General features: G+C 47.9%; 4 protein-coding genes across 4 annotated transcripts; 1 reads left to right on the top strand and 3 right to left on the bottom strand.

Annotated features, from left to right (window-relative positions):
* Nucleotides 1–27: 27 nt before the first annotated feature.
* DFJ58DRAFT_371575 (general substrate transporter) lies at nucleotides 28–2,928 on the bottom strand. The gene is made up of 17 exons (XM_041380086.1): nucleotides 2,563–2,928; nucleotides 2,470–2,512; nucleotides 2,330–2,413; nucleotides 2,182–2,281; nucleotides 2,052–2,134; nucleotides 1,942–2,000; nucleotides 1,847–1,891; nucleotides 1,790–1,793; nucleotides 1,722–1,738; nucleotides 1,571–1,661; nucleotides 1,482–1,501; nucleotides 1,182–1,430; nucleotides 1,117–1,123; nucleotides 779–1,066; nucleotides 652–706; nucleotides 441–599; nucleotides 28–389 (listed from the first exon to the last, which is right to left on the bottom strand). Exons 1-17 carry the CDS (start codon nucleotides 2,754–2,756, stop codon nucleotides 193–195), a joined length of 1,695 nt encoding a protein of 564 aa, XP_041244117.1. The 5' UTR covers nucleotides 2,757–2,928; the 3' UTR covers nucleotides 28–192.
* A 610-nt stretch (nucleotides 2,929–3,538) lies between these two features.
* Nucleotides 3,539–4,106, bottom strand: DFJ58DRAFT_702981 (uncharacterized protein; the record flags this gene model as incomplete). Its single annotated transcript, XM_041383641.1, has 2 exons — nucleotides 3,539–3,733; nucleotides 3,785–4,106. A coding segment is annotated over one exon (318 nt), but the record flags the coding sequence as incomplete, so codon positions are not given.
* A 249-nt stretch (nucleotides 4,107–4,355) lies between these two features.
* DFJ58DRAFT_745565 (DExH-box splicing factor binding site-domain-containing protein) lies at nucleotides 4,356–5,972 on the top strand (the record flags this gene model as incomplete). Its single annotated transcript, XM_041387403.1, has 4 exons — nucleotides 4,356–4,430; nucleotides 4,463–4,783; nucleotides 4,850–4,918; nucleotides 4,977–5,972. 4 exons carry the CDS (start codon nucleotides 4,356–4,358, stop codon nucleotides 5,814–5,816), a joined length of 1,305 nt encoding a protein of 434 aa, XP_041244115.1. The 3' UTR covers nucleotides 5,817–5,972.
* A 5,632-nt stretch (nucleotides 5,973–11,604) lies between these two features.
* DFJ58DRAFT_786758 (uncharacterized protein) lies at nucleotides 11,605–12,028 on the bottom strand. The gene has a single exon (XM_041390092.1). The coding sequence runs from the start codon at nucleotides 11,831–11,833 to the stop codon at nucleotides 11,639–11,641; it is 195 nt and encodes a 64-aa protein (XP_041244114.1). The 5' UTR covers nucleotides 11,834–12,028; the 3' UTR covers nucleotides 11,605–11,638.
* Between the last annotated feature and the right edge of the window lie 2,580 nt (nucleotides 12,029–14,608).

Genomic DNA, 14,608 nt, shown 5'->3' with positions numbered 1-14,608 from the left:
ATGAAGAATTGATTGTATTGATGGCTACGAAATACATACATAGAAAACATGCCTGACTCAACTAACTCAACTCGCCCCTCTACCCTAGCTCGGGTTACCGTACTTTATGCATACATACACTTTCTGTGCATTCTAGAAGCTACACACCTAACCTTCGTCAAACTCAACCGTAACCAACAGTGACCATCGCACCTAGACCGGTGTCCTTGTTTCACTCGATAACGAGAATGACGTCAAAGGTTTTGTCGCGTGATGATATTGAACGCCTGTGCTAACACCAAGAATCTCGTCCGCCTCTCGCGATCCAGCAAGCGGGATATCTTTCCGAAGCGAAACCTTGACAGGATCTTCACCAGTAATGTGCGCCAACGCAAACACAACGTCGAGGTCTTCCATGATAGAATTAACTAGGAGCTGGACAGAGGACGCGCAAAACTTACCTTCTAAAGACCGACCGCCAGTTTCGGGGAAGAAAAAGTAAACAACTGGAATAATGGCTGCATTCAATGCTGCAAAAACGATGTAGGTTCTCCAGGAGATGTTGTTAAAAGATGGCCCAACGACCATCACGACGACAAAGTTGAAAGTCCAGTTTGACGCTGGGAAAACAATAGGTAAGTAAAGTTGTCTTGGCGTACGAGAGTGACAAACCCGTGCTTAGTGCATTTGTTGGTGCACGGGTTCTGAGCCCAGCAAGCTCAGCGCACTGGAAATCAGCAAAGAAAATATCAGATCACCGAAAAATCAAAATGATTAAAACCGCCGTTGCTGTACTCACGTATAACCAGGCCATTCCAAGCCACCCAATAGCAAAAAACGTATTGAAGCCGAATAACATGACTACGCTCGCAATCTGCGCTGGCTTATTGTTAATATATCCTAAGATAGCCAAGAGCAGCATCACGATGCATTGGCCGATTGTTCCAATCAGCATGAGTTGGCGCCTGCCAACATAGTCTATTGCATAATAAGCAATAAAAGAAGCAAGGAAATATTCTGTGCCGTTGGCAGCAGCGGTAATCCGCGCGTTGACATCGGAGAGACCAAGACGCTGGAATACAATAGTCTACGTGATATCAGCATCGTCGTAGTAGGCCATGTGGTTGCATGACATACAGCGTAACTGTTGAAAGCGCATTTTTAAATCAGAACAAGTCACTTCAGGAGACTGAAATACCCACTAGGTAACGAGGTTGATTCCGGTCAGCTGCTGCATCATCTGACATGCCACAGCAATGGCTGTTCGTCTGAAGTTTTGACTGCGACCCCCGGTAGTGAGTTCACGTAATGAACCTTGACTAGATGTTTCGACAGCAACAGCTTCACGAATACCGTAGTACGTGCGCTGAACTTCTGGATCAGTGGGAGGTTTGTCTTCCATTGCGGATATAACGGCCATCGCTTCTGCATTCCGACCATGCTTCACCAACCTAAGATTCTAATTAGTTTCGCGAAAATCATGGAGAATAACAAGAACTCGCCATCTCGGTGACTCGGGAAGCTTGTGTAGCGTGCCAAATCGATTCTGTTAGTACTAGTATGCACATTTTTTGGGAGAAACAGAACTCACGAATCCAATGCACGTCACCACAATGATTTCAAACACCAACTGCAAAGCTATCGGAACTCTCCACTGAGCAGACGACCAATTCACGAAGAACCTGATTTTATCGTCGCCATCGGTCAGACAAGCTTAACCTGGATATGACATTGAAACATACAGTGCTAAATCAACCCACTAGAGCACCATGTCAGCAAAAATGAACAAATGAAATAACGACGCGCGTACATAGCTGTAAAACAGTAATTAAATTAATTTAATAAATCGATATAATGGCGCACTCACGCAATGGATACTCCAACCACAATCAGAGTCCCCTCCATCATGATCCTAGAAGAATTCTGTGAGTCTTTGGATTATATTGCGTATGAATGACATGCATTCGACCCCTCTTTGCGGAAGGGGAGAGCTCTGCATGATATGTTGGCACCGTTGATGTCTGCAGACTTGTTTCAGCAGGACTTCGGGATCATGAACAGGCATCGCTGACTATCAGACCATTTCCGTAGCCTGTGAGGATACGAGAAAAAGTCAACTGTGCGAAAGAAAACGCAGTTATTTGCAGAATTGCCCCTGTGAGAAATTTAGCTAGTGTTCTTAAAACGATATAATTCGCCTACCGATCATCATTATGCTGCCTCCTAAAAAAATTGTTCTACGGCGACCAAGCCTATCTCCCACCCAAAGATTGGACAGAGCACCGAAGAGACAGCCCACTTCCTACATGGTATAAGCATAAAATACGACGTACAAAAGGTGACAACATACATAAATGGCAATTATGAAGCTCTGAAGAGTTGCGTGATTGGGGTGGCTGGCCTCTACTACGACTTCAGGGAAGGAAGCCTCAAACTGGTACAATGAGAATATGGACACTTGCATGCGAGGCTTGATAGAACACATGTTACCTGATTACCCGTAATTAGTGACGACATGACGCCTTGGTCATACCTGAATCGCAAAATGAGAATAATTCGATTGTTAGTCACTTCTTAACGCACCCAAGGAGTGTGAATCCAGTTCCTGCCACAAACGCCACTGCAGCCGTTAGCTTACGACCGCGCAGGGACGGCGCATGAGCAGCGATATCTACTGGATCCAAGTCGAATTGTTGATTTATCTGCTCATGGTCAGTGTCAGTCTTTTCTCCAATAGATGGCAGATGTTTCTCCTGGTCAGATGGAGGAAGAGACATAGTACTGCGCAGGTATTGATTATTATTGTCGAAGAACGAGATTTATATACTTGGGCGGCTTCCAGCTTCGGTCCTGACAAATGGGAGCCCATATCTACATCTGTTGACGACCTCAGGATTGACTTTTGGGGATCAGGATGGAGCTGCGGAGGCCGAAATGTTTCAGTCGTTCATGATTGGAGATAAGGTCAATTATCGAATTGTACGGGTCGGATTCTGTGACACAAAGCGGTGATGAATCGATGACGTCTTGAAGAATCGAAGTGTTTTCTATGAGAAGCTCCCGTTTCTGTTGAACATCATGGCTCGCGACACGTTTCTTGCATAAAAATAGGCTGGTACCACAAAGTGCGAAACCTGGGGATGTTACTGAGGGCGACCAGCATCGAAGTCAAGGTTCACGAGGTTCTCGGCAAATCAAAGACACGAGACGAGGAGTCTTCAATTTGAACGCAGGCTACAACGATAATGAGGAAACAGCAATCTCGACGTTGGACCCTGGTAGATATCAACCGGACCATGAAGTTTGTCGTTGAACTAGGTCGGAATTAAAGAAGAGCTGCATAATTTGAAAGTGCGGACTACTATCGGCAATATGATCATCCACAATCAAATACCCGACCTCCAACCATTCCCACGGCTAGCTATAGGGGGTTGGATTTAGTTCTGCCGATTATCGACATTCCTAAGACACCAATGTTGCCTCGTCCCATTCGTCACCCTCGCCATTGTGATTAACCACCTCAACTTCATATAGAATATTATTCCTTCAAGTTGTTCGACCCGATCTAACTCGTCAAAATCAAAAACATTTCCCTCGAACACTTCAAGTTGACTCCATTAATGCTCTGAACTTCTTCAGTCCTTTTTGACTCTTGCGAGAGCTGCAAATTCAGTAGTAATATCGTCAGGCGAAATACTCTCTGGACTGGCAAGAAAGTCTCTGCATCTCGAGGTTCGGTCGAGAGCGGAGGTGTCTACGCGAAAGATGCTTCAAGATCCTGTCCAGTCTCGATAGCAATACTAACCTCTTCACGAGTGTGCATGCGAGCATGTCGAAGACGGATGGACTTCCCAGCCTCCGCGGCTTTTATGGCGCTGTGGTTTGCACAAGTATTTCAAATGTGTCAACTGAAAGATCACACCGCGCGGATGGTGTTGTGCCGAGATCAGAGAAGTTGAGAACGTGCGCTCTACTTCGCCTGCATGCCCTACAATTGAGAAGACCGTCACAGCAAAGATCCTGAGCGGGTGGATTTCAGAATTGATTGAATGGTCTTTCCACCAAGAAAGGCCGTCCGCTTCGCCGCCAGCCAATGGAGCTAGTAACTGATTATAAGCCTGCAGGTCATCCGAGCCGTGCAAATGTTATTACCCACGGTCTGCAAGCCTCTTTTCCCACTCTGACAACCGATTTCTGCAGTGAGTTTCAACATTTCATAGCACAGTGCGCACCCAATCTGTCACCAAGTATTTCAAGTACGAGTTCCACAGTGTCCAAGCTCCATATCGAACATCCTGCCCTGCTCGCCAGCAGGGTGCTGTCCACGGAAATATCAATGCAATTGATATACTCTACAAGTGTCCTCCAAATCATAAATGCACTTACGATCCGAGGGCCACACTTGCTGTATCTTGCACGACGATGTCCAAGTTGTCATTCACTGTGCGCAGGTACACAGCAGCTGCTGAGCCAACGATGACAGGGCGAGCGACAAATTCAAACTTTCAGTGCTCCTTCGTCACCTCTCCGGTACCGCCAGCTCCGAGTCTGCTTCTGGCCTCCTCGTACTTTCAGCTCCCGAGAGGATTCAGACGATGAAGAAGAGCCTAGCGGGATAGTGTTCGTTAATTGTGGGCGTAAAGACGAGTCAGACTATAGCGATGATCATGATGAAGATGACCGTCTCGAGGACGAGCTTATCACTTCTTTCAACAAGTTCGGTGCACAGCGGTGCGTCTCTTTCCGTTCTTTCCAACATTTCTACAGCTCACAAAAGGCACATGTGCTACTTATATCATCTAGTGTAAATGGGAAAAAAGCCGAAGACCAAAGCCCCTAAGGGCCCTCTTGTCGTGTGACTCCTTCGAAGCGAAATCCTGACCGGCGGGAGGCAGCACGATTCATCCCTGACTCTGAAAAAGAGAATATAGGTGCAGACGTGAGCGTTAGAGGGATTGGAAGTTAGAACGTGTGATACCATCAACTCCGGCCCCCAGCTGTCAGGTATCCAATTCGGCAACAAGAAAGTTCAATTCAATACAAGCACGACGTCTATAGAGACAAATATTACAGTAGAAGAACATGCGAAGGTAGACATGGTAGAAGAGACAGACGACCAAAATGCCCTTCGTGTGCTGCTGGCTGAGGATATGGACTCGGCTTCCCACGTCGATACTATTCTCGTTCCTCCCAGTGAAACCGATACCGTCCAGCAAGACGTCGCTGATATTCCGGATGTTGCTACTATCGATGACTATGCGCGTGTGCCAATTACTGCGTTTGGAGCTGCTATGCTCCGCGGCATGGGTTGGGTGGACGGTGGGGCTGTTACAAGCTCAGAAAGAGCGAAAGATAATGCGCTGGTGGAGCCTTGCCTACCGAAATCACGCCCTGCACTCTTGGGTATTGGAGCAAAGGAGCAGGAGGTGCTGGATTACGGCAGTGAGAAACGGCGAGGAGACGATAAGTGGTATATCCCGCTTGTGAGACAGGAGATCAGTAGGCAGGAAAGCAGGAATGGGGGTGCGACTGTTTCGAGGAGGGCTTCACGGTCACCTGAGAGAAGGAACGGAGCGGGGAGCAGTAGGAGGGATGATAACGTGATTTTAAGAGAGAAAGTGATCGCGATAGGCGACCAGAACGCGACCGTGACGATCGAGGAGACATACCAAGATGACAGGAGAAGAAGTGACAGTAGTGAAAGGGACAGGGACTTGGACCGGAGGGGCCGAGATCGCGATGTTGATAAACGTCATGACAGAGTCCGTGACTATGACGACCGCCATCGACGCAGAGACTGGGACTCTACTATACCTGTGAGCAGGTCTCGCACGTAGATGTATTTGACGTACGCGAGGATGAGCGTGCTGTTGTACTCGCCTGTGATTGAGTGTGTGATATTATGGATTTGTAGAGCTGTTGGGAGGCGGTGTAGTTCCCGAGCGGACTTGGCAGTTAATGAAATGACCTTGCACTCCATGCGAAAAGGGGCCGAACATCCGGTAGTTAGCGCATATATCGTATCACAAAGGAGCACGCATACGCATTTTTCCTTTGTCAAATAGTTGATAGTCCACTCGTCAAAGAGCGTTTATGGCAGTTGCGTTTACATTCTCGACAAATGGCTTACTGATAATGTTCACGGTGTATCCTTGGCTGTTCTGCAAGTTCGCGACTGTGTTTTCGAGGCGGCCCCGAGCGCTGTGGCTGCATGCGAATAAGATGATAGGCGGATAGTTCGTGACCTATGGGAAGAAGTTATTGAATCGATGAAGAGACATGTTTTTTCTGTGTTAAACCAATTGGTGGATGCAGGCCAAGTAAGCATGCAGAGCGCGTTAGATAACGAATGTACATCTTACCTGAACGGTGTCAGGTTCTCTATGCCCTCCTCACTGATCGTGGACATGAATGCGATGGTGCGTGGTACGATGCAGGCTAAAATCAAGAGCTTTTAGACATCGCTGTCGATCGCAGTCACGATTGTGGCTGAACAACAGGTCGAAGTGCACGTACATCTTGTCTGTTTCTGCTGTGTTATAGACTTTCCACTCTGCAGATTCGCCTGCGACCCAGCCTTTTTCCGGCAGAGATGGTGTCGATTCTCTAGATATACGTCCAGGATGGATTGGGTGGAGTAGGCGATGGAGTCGGATAGAGGGATGGACGTGGTGGACTAGCTAGAATCTTGAAGAGAGCGAGGCTGGCTCTGGATTTGTTGCAAATTGTATACATATAGGCTTCAGGCCTCGTGCCCTGCGCGTCTAATGATACACGAAGCAGGTTGAGGCTGTGAAGAAGCACTAAAGGGCCCGGTACAAGCACCCCTGAAACTTAGATCAAGACACCCACAAACTCCCCAGCAAGTTGTGCTCAACACCATCCACCTTGAACAGAATGACGGAAGCAGAACAGCCTGCCATTCAAATCACTACGGCCAGTCGAACATTTGAAGGTCATGAAGATTGTGTCGGGGCAGTCGCAGTCTTCCCCGATAGACGCCGTATGGTAACGGCCTCGGACGACAAGACGCTTCGTCTATGGGACTTAGAAAATGGTGTAGTATTGAAGATAATGGAGGGGCATCGCTTGGTCGTACGAAGAGTTGCAATATCAAGAAACGGGCAATTCATAGCAAGCGGTGATAATGGTGGAGAGCTCATCGCCTGGAACAGAGACGGCGAATCCATCACCCAGCCCATCAAAGTCCACTCCAACAAGCTCCTCTCGCTCGATTTTTCCCCAGACAGCACATTTCTGGCGAGTGGCTCATCGGACACCACAATAAAGCTCTGGAATACAAAAACATGGCAGGTGGAAGGAAATCCAGTCAGTTGCGGAACTGACGCTGAAATCCGCTGCGTTCGGTATTCGCCGTCTGGTGAACATCTTGCCATCGCAACAAAGACAAATATTCAAATATGGAATCCATGCAAGAGGGAATGCATCGCAAAGTTCCAGGGTCACACTGCGTTCAATGGAGCATGGAATACTTCACTCGCGTGGACGCCCGATGGCAAACAGCTTGTCTCGGCTGGTTCTAGGAGTGATTCCACCATACGGATATGGGATTCATCGACCTGGAAGCAGGTCGGTGAGCCCTGGAAGGGCCATGCTAATGCTCTCAACATGATTGCCTTGAACCCTACTGGCACCCTTCTCGCATCCGCATCTCAAGACCATCAGGCTCGCCTTTGGCGGCTTTCGGATCGACGAACCGTCACCATATTCAAGCACACCAATGAGGTGAATTGTGTCACCTTCTCCACGGATGGCAAGCACATCCTGAGTGGAGGAGATGATAAAATGATGTCAGAGTGGGCAGTACCTTTGCTGGAGGAATTTCTCAAGGACAACTTGAAGGCATCAGATGTAAGTTTATGTTCATTTTCCATCCCTTCATCTCATTTTCTCCAAGGATGCGTTGCGGGAAGACACCCTGAAGGAACAAGTGACAAATAATGTGAGTTCCCATTCTTTGCCCGTCTTCTTGCATATTGATCTTCAATCTTGATGCCAAGGCTCAACAGTCTGATTGCGAGGCATGTTTCTAGCCTTCACTCCTACCATGAAATCTGACCATGCATCATGCAGATTCTCACCATCAACACGACGGCCCGCGATGCATGCATATGCGGGGATTTGACCACTGCTGACATGCTGCTCACCCAAGGGATCAACGCTGATAGCAACAACTACAACTCTTATGTGAATCGCTCATTTGTGAAGGCAAGAAATTCAGACTGGGACTGCGCACTTGATGACGCGCTCAAAGTGAGATGCACCGTTCCATCGCGACCTTTTTAATACAGATTAATTTGTATGGTGGTATAGAGCATCAGCATTCAACCATCCTTGATGGGCTGTATCTCCAAGGGCATCGCCCACTGTGGAAAACGACAGTTTCAGGATGCGATGAAAGCATTTGATCTCGCGTTCATGTACGTGGACGCAGACTTGAATAAAACTCGTCTTCTACTCTTGATTAAGGTACGTCGATTGTGTCTCATGTAGTTGCTACTTACACCCCAGCTGTCAGGCCATCGCCCTTTTCAATGCAGATCAACATGACGACGCAATTCTGCGCGTCCAAGAGCTAGCTACCACTCGTCCAAATCCGAATTCTCTTGTATGTGGTATCGTGGAAGTGAGTGCTCCTGACACAGTCAAGTCCAGGTTCCTCGTCGATGCTGATCTTGCGAACCTCGCACTTCAGGCTTATTTACACGTCCAAATGGGGATGAATGCATCAGACGACGCACGTCACAACGAAGCTGCTAGCCACTTCACTGCTGCTGTCAACGCTATTGGTTTCTCGTCTATGTCGGCCATCCATTCTGAATATGATGTCTTCGTGGTGGTAGGTTGATTGCAGTGCAAATAGAAATCAAATTTTCACTCCCCGCTGTGCTTTTCTAGTTATTCGGGTGGGATCTCAAGTCCTTGTGGCGAACTGCACACCAGAATCGGTGCGACGAGCTCCGTCGGGCAGGTAGACTTCCAGAAGCCATCGAAGCATACCGATACATGTCGGATACGGCTGATGAGGCTGCAAAAGCACTCTACCTTGATTGGTCCACTGGCAAGTCTTCATGATTTCAACTGGGCATAATTCTCAACACCGTTTCACTTAGCTTTCAAGCAAGATTTCAGCGTACTCTGTGCTGCGGGCGGAGACGACGCCCTCGCTGCAGGTAATTACGACAGTGCTATCGAGCTTTACTCTGCGGCGATCGACCTTGATGTTGCAACCGATACCATATTTGCGAACCGCAGTAAGGCGAGGTCGGGAAGAATGCTATGGGACGATGCACTCCTCGACGCGGAAAAGGTACGACGACAGCTACCGTGTTGTATTCGACGCTCATTTTCGTGATATGCAGGTCATCAAACTTTCCCCTTCGTCTCACATTGGATATCAGTTAAAGCATGCAGCACTTCATGGCGCACATCGTTATGATGAAGCGATTGACGCATTCCAAACCATGCTCTCGAACTTGGAAATTGCTCCTGACACACAAACACAAAGTACGCCCCTAAATAACCACATCCTCAAACATTTCTGAGTCGTTCTCCAGAGCTGCGCCAACAGTATGCTAATCCATTCAAAGCAGAAAGAGCTATTCTAGAGACCATCAAGGCTCAACTCGACGACGCCCCGCATCGTCTACTCAATACCTTTACTGGGCGCTTATGCAATCGAGAGGTACAGATCGATGCCTTCAAAACGAGCACAGAGTACAAGGAACTTTTGTCATCAACATTGATGCACATCGATTTCCGAGAGGAACGCATCAAAGATGTCGTGGCGACGTACTTCCGTTGCGTCACGCTATCGCATCGGTGGGAAGGAAAGGAACCACTGCTGCACGACATCCAGGACAAGGTTGTTGATGATTTGAATCCAGTTGGCGGTATCACAAAGTTGCAGTCTTTCTGCAAAACTGCTCGTGCTGCGGGGTATCGCTGGGGGTGGATTGATTCATGTTGCATCGACCAGGCTAACAACGTTGAACTCCAGAAATCGCTCAATTCCATGTTCGTCTGGTATCGCACCTCAGCGCTCACGATGGTCTACCTGTCGGATGTTCTGCCTTCGTCGAAGCCGGGCTCACTGTCAGGGAGCGCATGGAACACGCGAGGATGGACCGTACCGGAATTCCTGGCCCCGAAAGTCATCCGCTTCTACCAAAGCGACTGGACCCCGTATCTCGACGACCACTCTCCCAACCACAAGCAGTCTGTCGCGATCATGCAGGAGTTGGAAGATGCAACGGGGATAGATGCACAAACCCTTGTCGCCTTCCGTCCTGGAATGATAAACGCCCGCGAGAAACTGCAATGGGCGTCCACGCGTGTCACCACGGTAGAGGAAGATATCGCGTACTCATTATTTGGCATCCTTGGTGTTCAGCTCCCTGTCATGTATGGTGAGAAGAAGCAAAGCGCGCTCGGGCGGCTCTTGCAGGAGGTCGTAGCTCAGTCGGGTGATATCAGTGCCCTGGACTGGGTAGGGCAATCATCCGAATTCAACAGCTGTCTGCCTGCCGACATCAATTCATACGAAACCCCGTCGTACGCTTTGCCATCTATATCTGAAGATGATATGCAGAGATCGGTCTCGTCGCTGCAAGATGCTGTTGTTGTCGAGTTAGCTTTGAAATTGTACAACTCGCTCGACCGCTTGAGCGCTCCACGTTTTGCTCACCGCCGGCTGCATTTGCCATGCATAGCATTCCCTGTCACACAAATTAGACGGAGATCCACTGAACACAAGGAAACCTACTTCACGTATGAAGTCAAAGCAGACGGGCTTCACGATCTGAAGATCACCACGGAGGACAGGTTGCTTCAGTTCTCACGAGGCAGACCCACTCGACAGTCATTCTTACTCGTCCGTCCCTGGGATCGTCGTCTGTTCGAGCTGCCTGACTACGCAGATGATACAGAGAGCATGGATGAAGAGAGCGTGGTTTACAATGACGATGAAGCCGACGATGACGATGAGGAATTGTGCTCAGGAGAGGGCCCGGTTGATTCGGAATTGAGCAAGTGTGCCGCAATGAGATTGATTGTCCGCCTTGGACAGCCGTTCAGCGCATTCCTGCTTGCGCAGCAACGCGGCGGAGAATACAAGAGAATCGCATCAGATCATGATATCATTACACAAGTCAAAGACGTGAAATCTGTTCATGGTATGATGGACGTCAGGACACTCGAGATATTGTAGCTATGTTTGCTCATTTGTTTTAGAGGAGATAGATCTCAGTAGTTTTTATTCTCGATGTTTCCTTCTTTACATATGTATGTACCCGATCATTTACTTATGGTGTCTCACCCTTGACTCCTACTTCAATGGGAGGAGGGCTTTGTCGAACGCAAAAAAGTTAACTTCCCATTACTAACAAGATGTACGAGATTGCTGTACTTGTGTCCGTATGTACCCGCCATGCAGATTTCACAAACTCAAATCGCAATTTGCATTGCTACATACAAGGACAGAGATTAGATGTGCCATTCTCATCATTTCCTGGTACTAGTAGTAAGTACTGCCGTCTGTGCCTTTGATATTAATCCCTTGTCAATAACTGTTGTCAAGTTCGAATTACTTTCGGCCGACGTGTAGCTCGACGACTCGGATAGATCCTAGGCTATGTTGTCACGATTGGCACAGGTATGACATGTACGTAGTATTCGGCTCGTAGGTGATCCTGTATGCATCTCCAACGCGGGAATATGAGATGTCGTCCAAACGTGTGACAGGCTTGAACTTTGGGAGGTCGATGACACCTTTGTCTGTGAGCACTGTGCTCACCTGCTGATGTTTCTCCTGGTCAGATGGAAGAAAAGACATAGTACTGCGTAGGTATCGATTATTGTTGTCGAAGGACGAGATTTGAATACTTGGGCGGCTTCCAACTTCGATCCTGACAAATGGGAGCCCATATTGGCATATATATATCTGTTGACGACCTCAGGATTGACTTTTGGGGATCAGGATGCAGCTGCGGAGGCTAAAATGTTTTTGTCGTTCATGATTGGAGATAAGGTCAACTATCGAATTGTACGGGTCGGATTCTGTGACGCAGAGCGGTGATGACGTCTTGAAGAATCGAAGTGTTTTCTATGAGCTCCCGGTTCTGTTGAATATATATCGTGGCTCGTGACACGTTTCTTGCATGAAAATAGGCGGGTGAATTGCTTAAATATAGTACTGGAACATATCTGATGGAATGTCATGAAAGCGCGAAACCCGTGGATGTATCATGTTACTGAGCACTGAGCAGTGAGGGCGACCAGCATCGAAGTCAGGGTTTACGAGGTTCTCGGCAAATCAAAGACAACGAGAAGTCTTCAATTTACACGCAGGCTACAGTGATGTGGTTAAATGATGAGGAGACAGCAATCTCGACGTTGGACCCTGGTGGATATCAACCGGACCATGAAGTTTGTCGTTGAACTAGGTCGGAAGTAAAGAAGAGAGGTGCATAATTTGAAAATGATATCGGGCTATCGGCCGGCGATACGAATGCCGTCGGACCTTCACCGTCCAACCGTTCCCACGGCTAGTGTAGGAGTTCTGCTCTACTAGATCTAGGCGCTGCACGGTCATCGTGGTGTACGACATTCCTAACAATGACACCAATAGTGGTATTCAAAGTTACAGCCGTTTGCATATGTAATGGTACTGGCACCTCGATGTAAAACAAATGATAACATAGACTGAAAAAGGACTTAGCGATATTTTTACAAGACCTGCATACCACAACCATCAATATCATGGGCAACAGAAAGATTTCAGCTGATTTGAAGTTTGCAGCTATTCGCCTGCATGAACAAGGGATTCTTAGACTCAGCGAGATCCTCGACTGTGTTGGCTTCTCCCGCATGACATTCTATAGAATGCCATCAAGAAGCTCCACAACCACCTGTTAGTGGGGGAAGGATATATCCAAACTGGCTTATTAGCCAAAAACCCTGATACATCATTCAGTTTAGCTATCCACTGTAACACTATCTAGGTTGATGTATCTAGGCATATGCACGGGTACAGGTAACCCGTGCGGGTCACGGGTACGGGTACCACTGGGGTACGGGTGGGGGTCGGGGATCAAAAACCTGCGGGCTAACCTGTACCCCTGGCATACCCGTGCCTTCCTAATGTGGTAATTGTTTGGCATTCAGTTGTTCAAAGTATCACTAACGCTTCCTCTTTATACTCGTACTATTAGATCTTATTGTTGCTGACTCTAGGTAATGCTGCTCTCAAAACTTAAAGGTATGTTTTCAAAATCTATGTATGTATGTACAGTACATTACTTACAAGTATTTACACCCTTTTTTCAATATCAGGCACTTGTCTGCGCACAGCGCCGCTATCCAACCTCAACCTCATTCTCCATCCTCTGCACTCATCCACACCCTGCTGCTATGCCCCTCCATCTTCTTCAACACAACACCTGTGAGTGTGTCAGTCCTCCTTTGAGCTCGAGCCACGCTGATCGAAGTCTGCTGTTTGCAGGAGGTGAATGTGTTGATCCTCCTTCGAGCTCGAGCCACGCTGATTGAAGTCCACCGTTCGCGGGAAGTGATGCGTTGATCCTCCGAGCTCGAGCCATGCTGATCGAAGTCATTTCCTGCTGTTTGTAGCATGGGTGTGTCAATCCTCCTTCGAGCTCGAGCCATGTTGATCAAAGTCGTTTCCTGCTGTTTGCAGGAGGTGAGTGTGTCGATTCTCCTTCGAGCTTGAGCCATGCTGATTGAAGTCGTTTCCCGCTGTTCGCAGGAGGTGAGTGTGTCAATCCTCCTTCGAGCTCGAGTCATGCTGATCGAAGTCATTGCCCGCCGTCTGCAGCGTGTCGGCGAGTTTGTCCTTTTTCACAATCGTTTTTTCATATTTTTATAATTGCTAACTTAATATTTATATGTATTACCCGTGGGTAAACCCTGCACGGGTGCGGGTAAGGGTATGAGCTCGTCGTACCCGCCAAAAACCCGCACCCATCAGAGCGGGTACGGGTTTTCGCCGGGTACGGGTGTGGGTAAGGCCTCTGATACCCGGGGGTATACCCATGCAGTTCCCTAGATGTATCCTTGGGTGGATCCCAGCAGTGGCTTCTGTATACAGTACACTTTTTCATAATGCATACATTAGTAATGTATAAATCTCATCTTGTATCGAGTTTTGGCAGCTCCCATCATGGTATGCGGGTAGATGCCCGAAAAATTGTATAATGTATAATGTATAGCCTTCGGAGGTCCGATATACACTATGAGATATGGTTTGTACCGAGTAGGACTACTGCGGAGTTGCCGAAAACTGATGCATAACAATGCAGTAAGATGGAAAATTTTATAGTCAATCTAGTCCCAATGGTGCGCAGCCCTAAGAAATGCCAGTCACGTCCAAAACCTGCCCCATACAAGTGGAAACCAAAGACACCTCACCAGAAAGATGGTCCTGCAACATCTACAAAGCATTCCGATACTAGCAGGCGCAAGAATCTTACCTTGAATGACTGGCTGATGGTGTTTGCATACATCAATGAACATCCAGACTTACCCCAGGATCATATTGTTCAGCATTTCAAGACACGAAAAGAGGGGGTGCTTGAGTTCACCCAGGCAA

Source organism: Suillus subalutaceus, assembly GCF_016647625.1.
Source record: "Suillus subalutaceus strain FC151 chromosome Unknown DFJ58scaffold_50, whole genome shotgun sequence".
NCBI classification, from domain to species: Eukaryota; Fungi; Basidiomycota; class Agaricomycetes; order Boletales; family Suillaceae; genus Suillus; species Suillus subalutaceus.
Note: the sequence above shows the minus strand (reverse complement) of the source record. Positions and strands in the feature narration are given on the sequence as shown.

Excerpts from the sequence above, each read along its gene's own strand:
- DFJ58DRAFT_371575 (XM_041380086.1), bottom strand. The coding sequence starts at position 2,756 with ATGTCTCTTCCTCCATCTGACCAGGAGAAACATCTGCCATCTATTGGA. Across the intron at positions 2,414-2,469 it reads CACTAATTACGGGTAATCAG|TTTGAGGCTTCCTTCCCTGA; the intron begins GTAACATGTGTT and ends TCATTGTACCAG. Across the intron at positions 390-440 it reads TGGCGGTCGGTCTTTAGAAG|ACCTCGACGTTGTGTTTGCG; the intron begins GTAAGTTTTGCG and ends CTATCATGGAAG.
- DFJ58DRAFT_786758 (XM_041390092.1), bottom strand. The coding sequence starts at position 11,833 with ATGTCTTTTCTTCCATCTGACCAGGAGAAACATCAGCAGGTGAGCACA.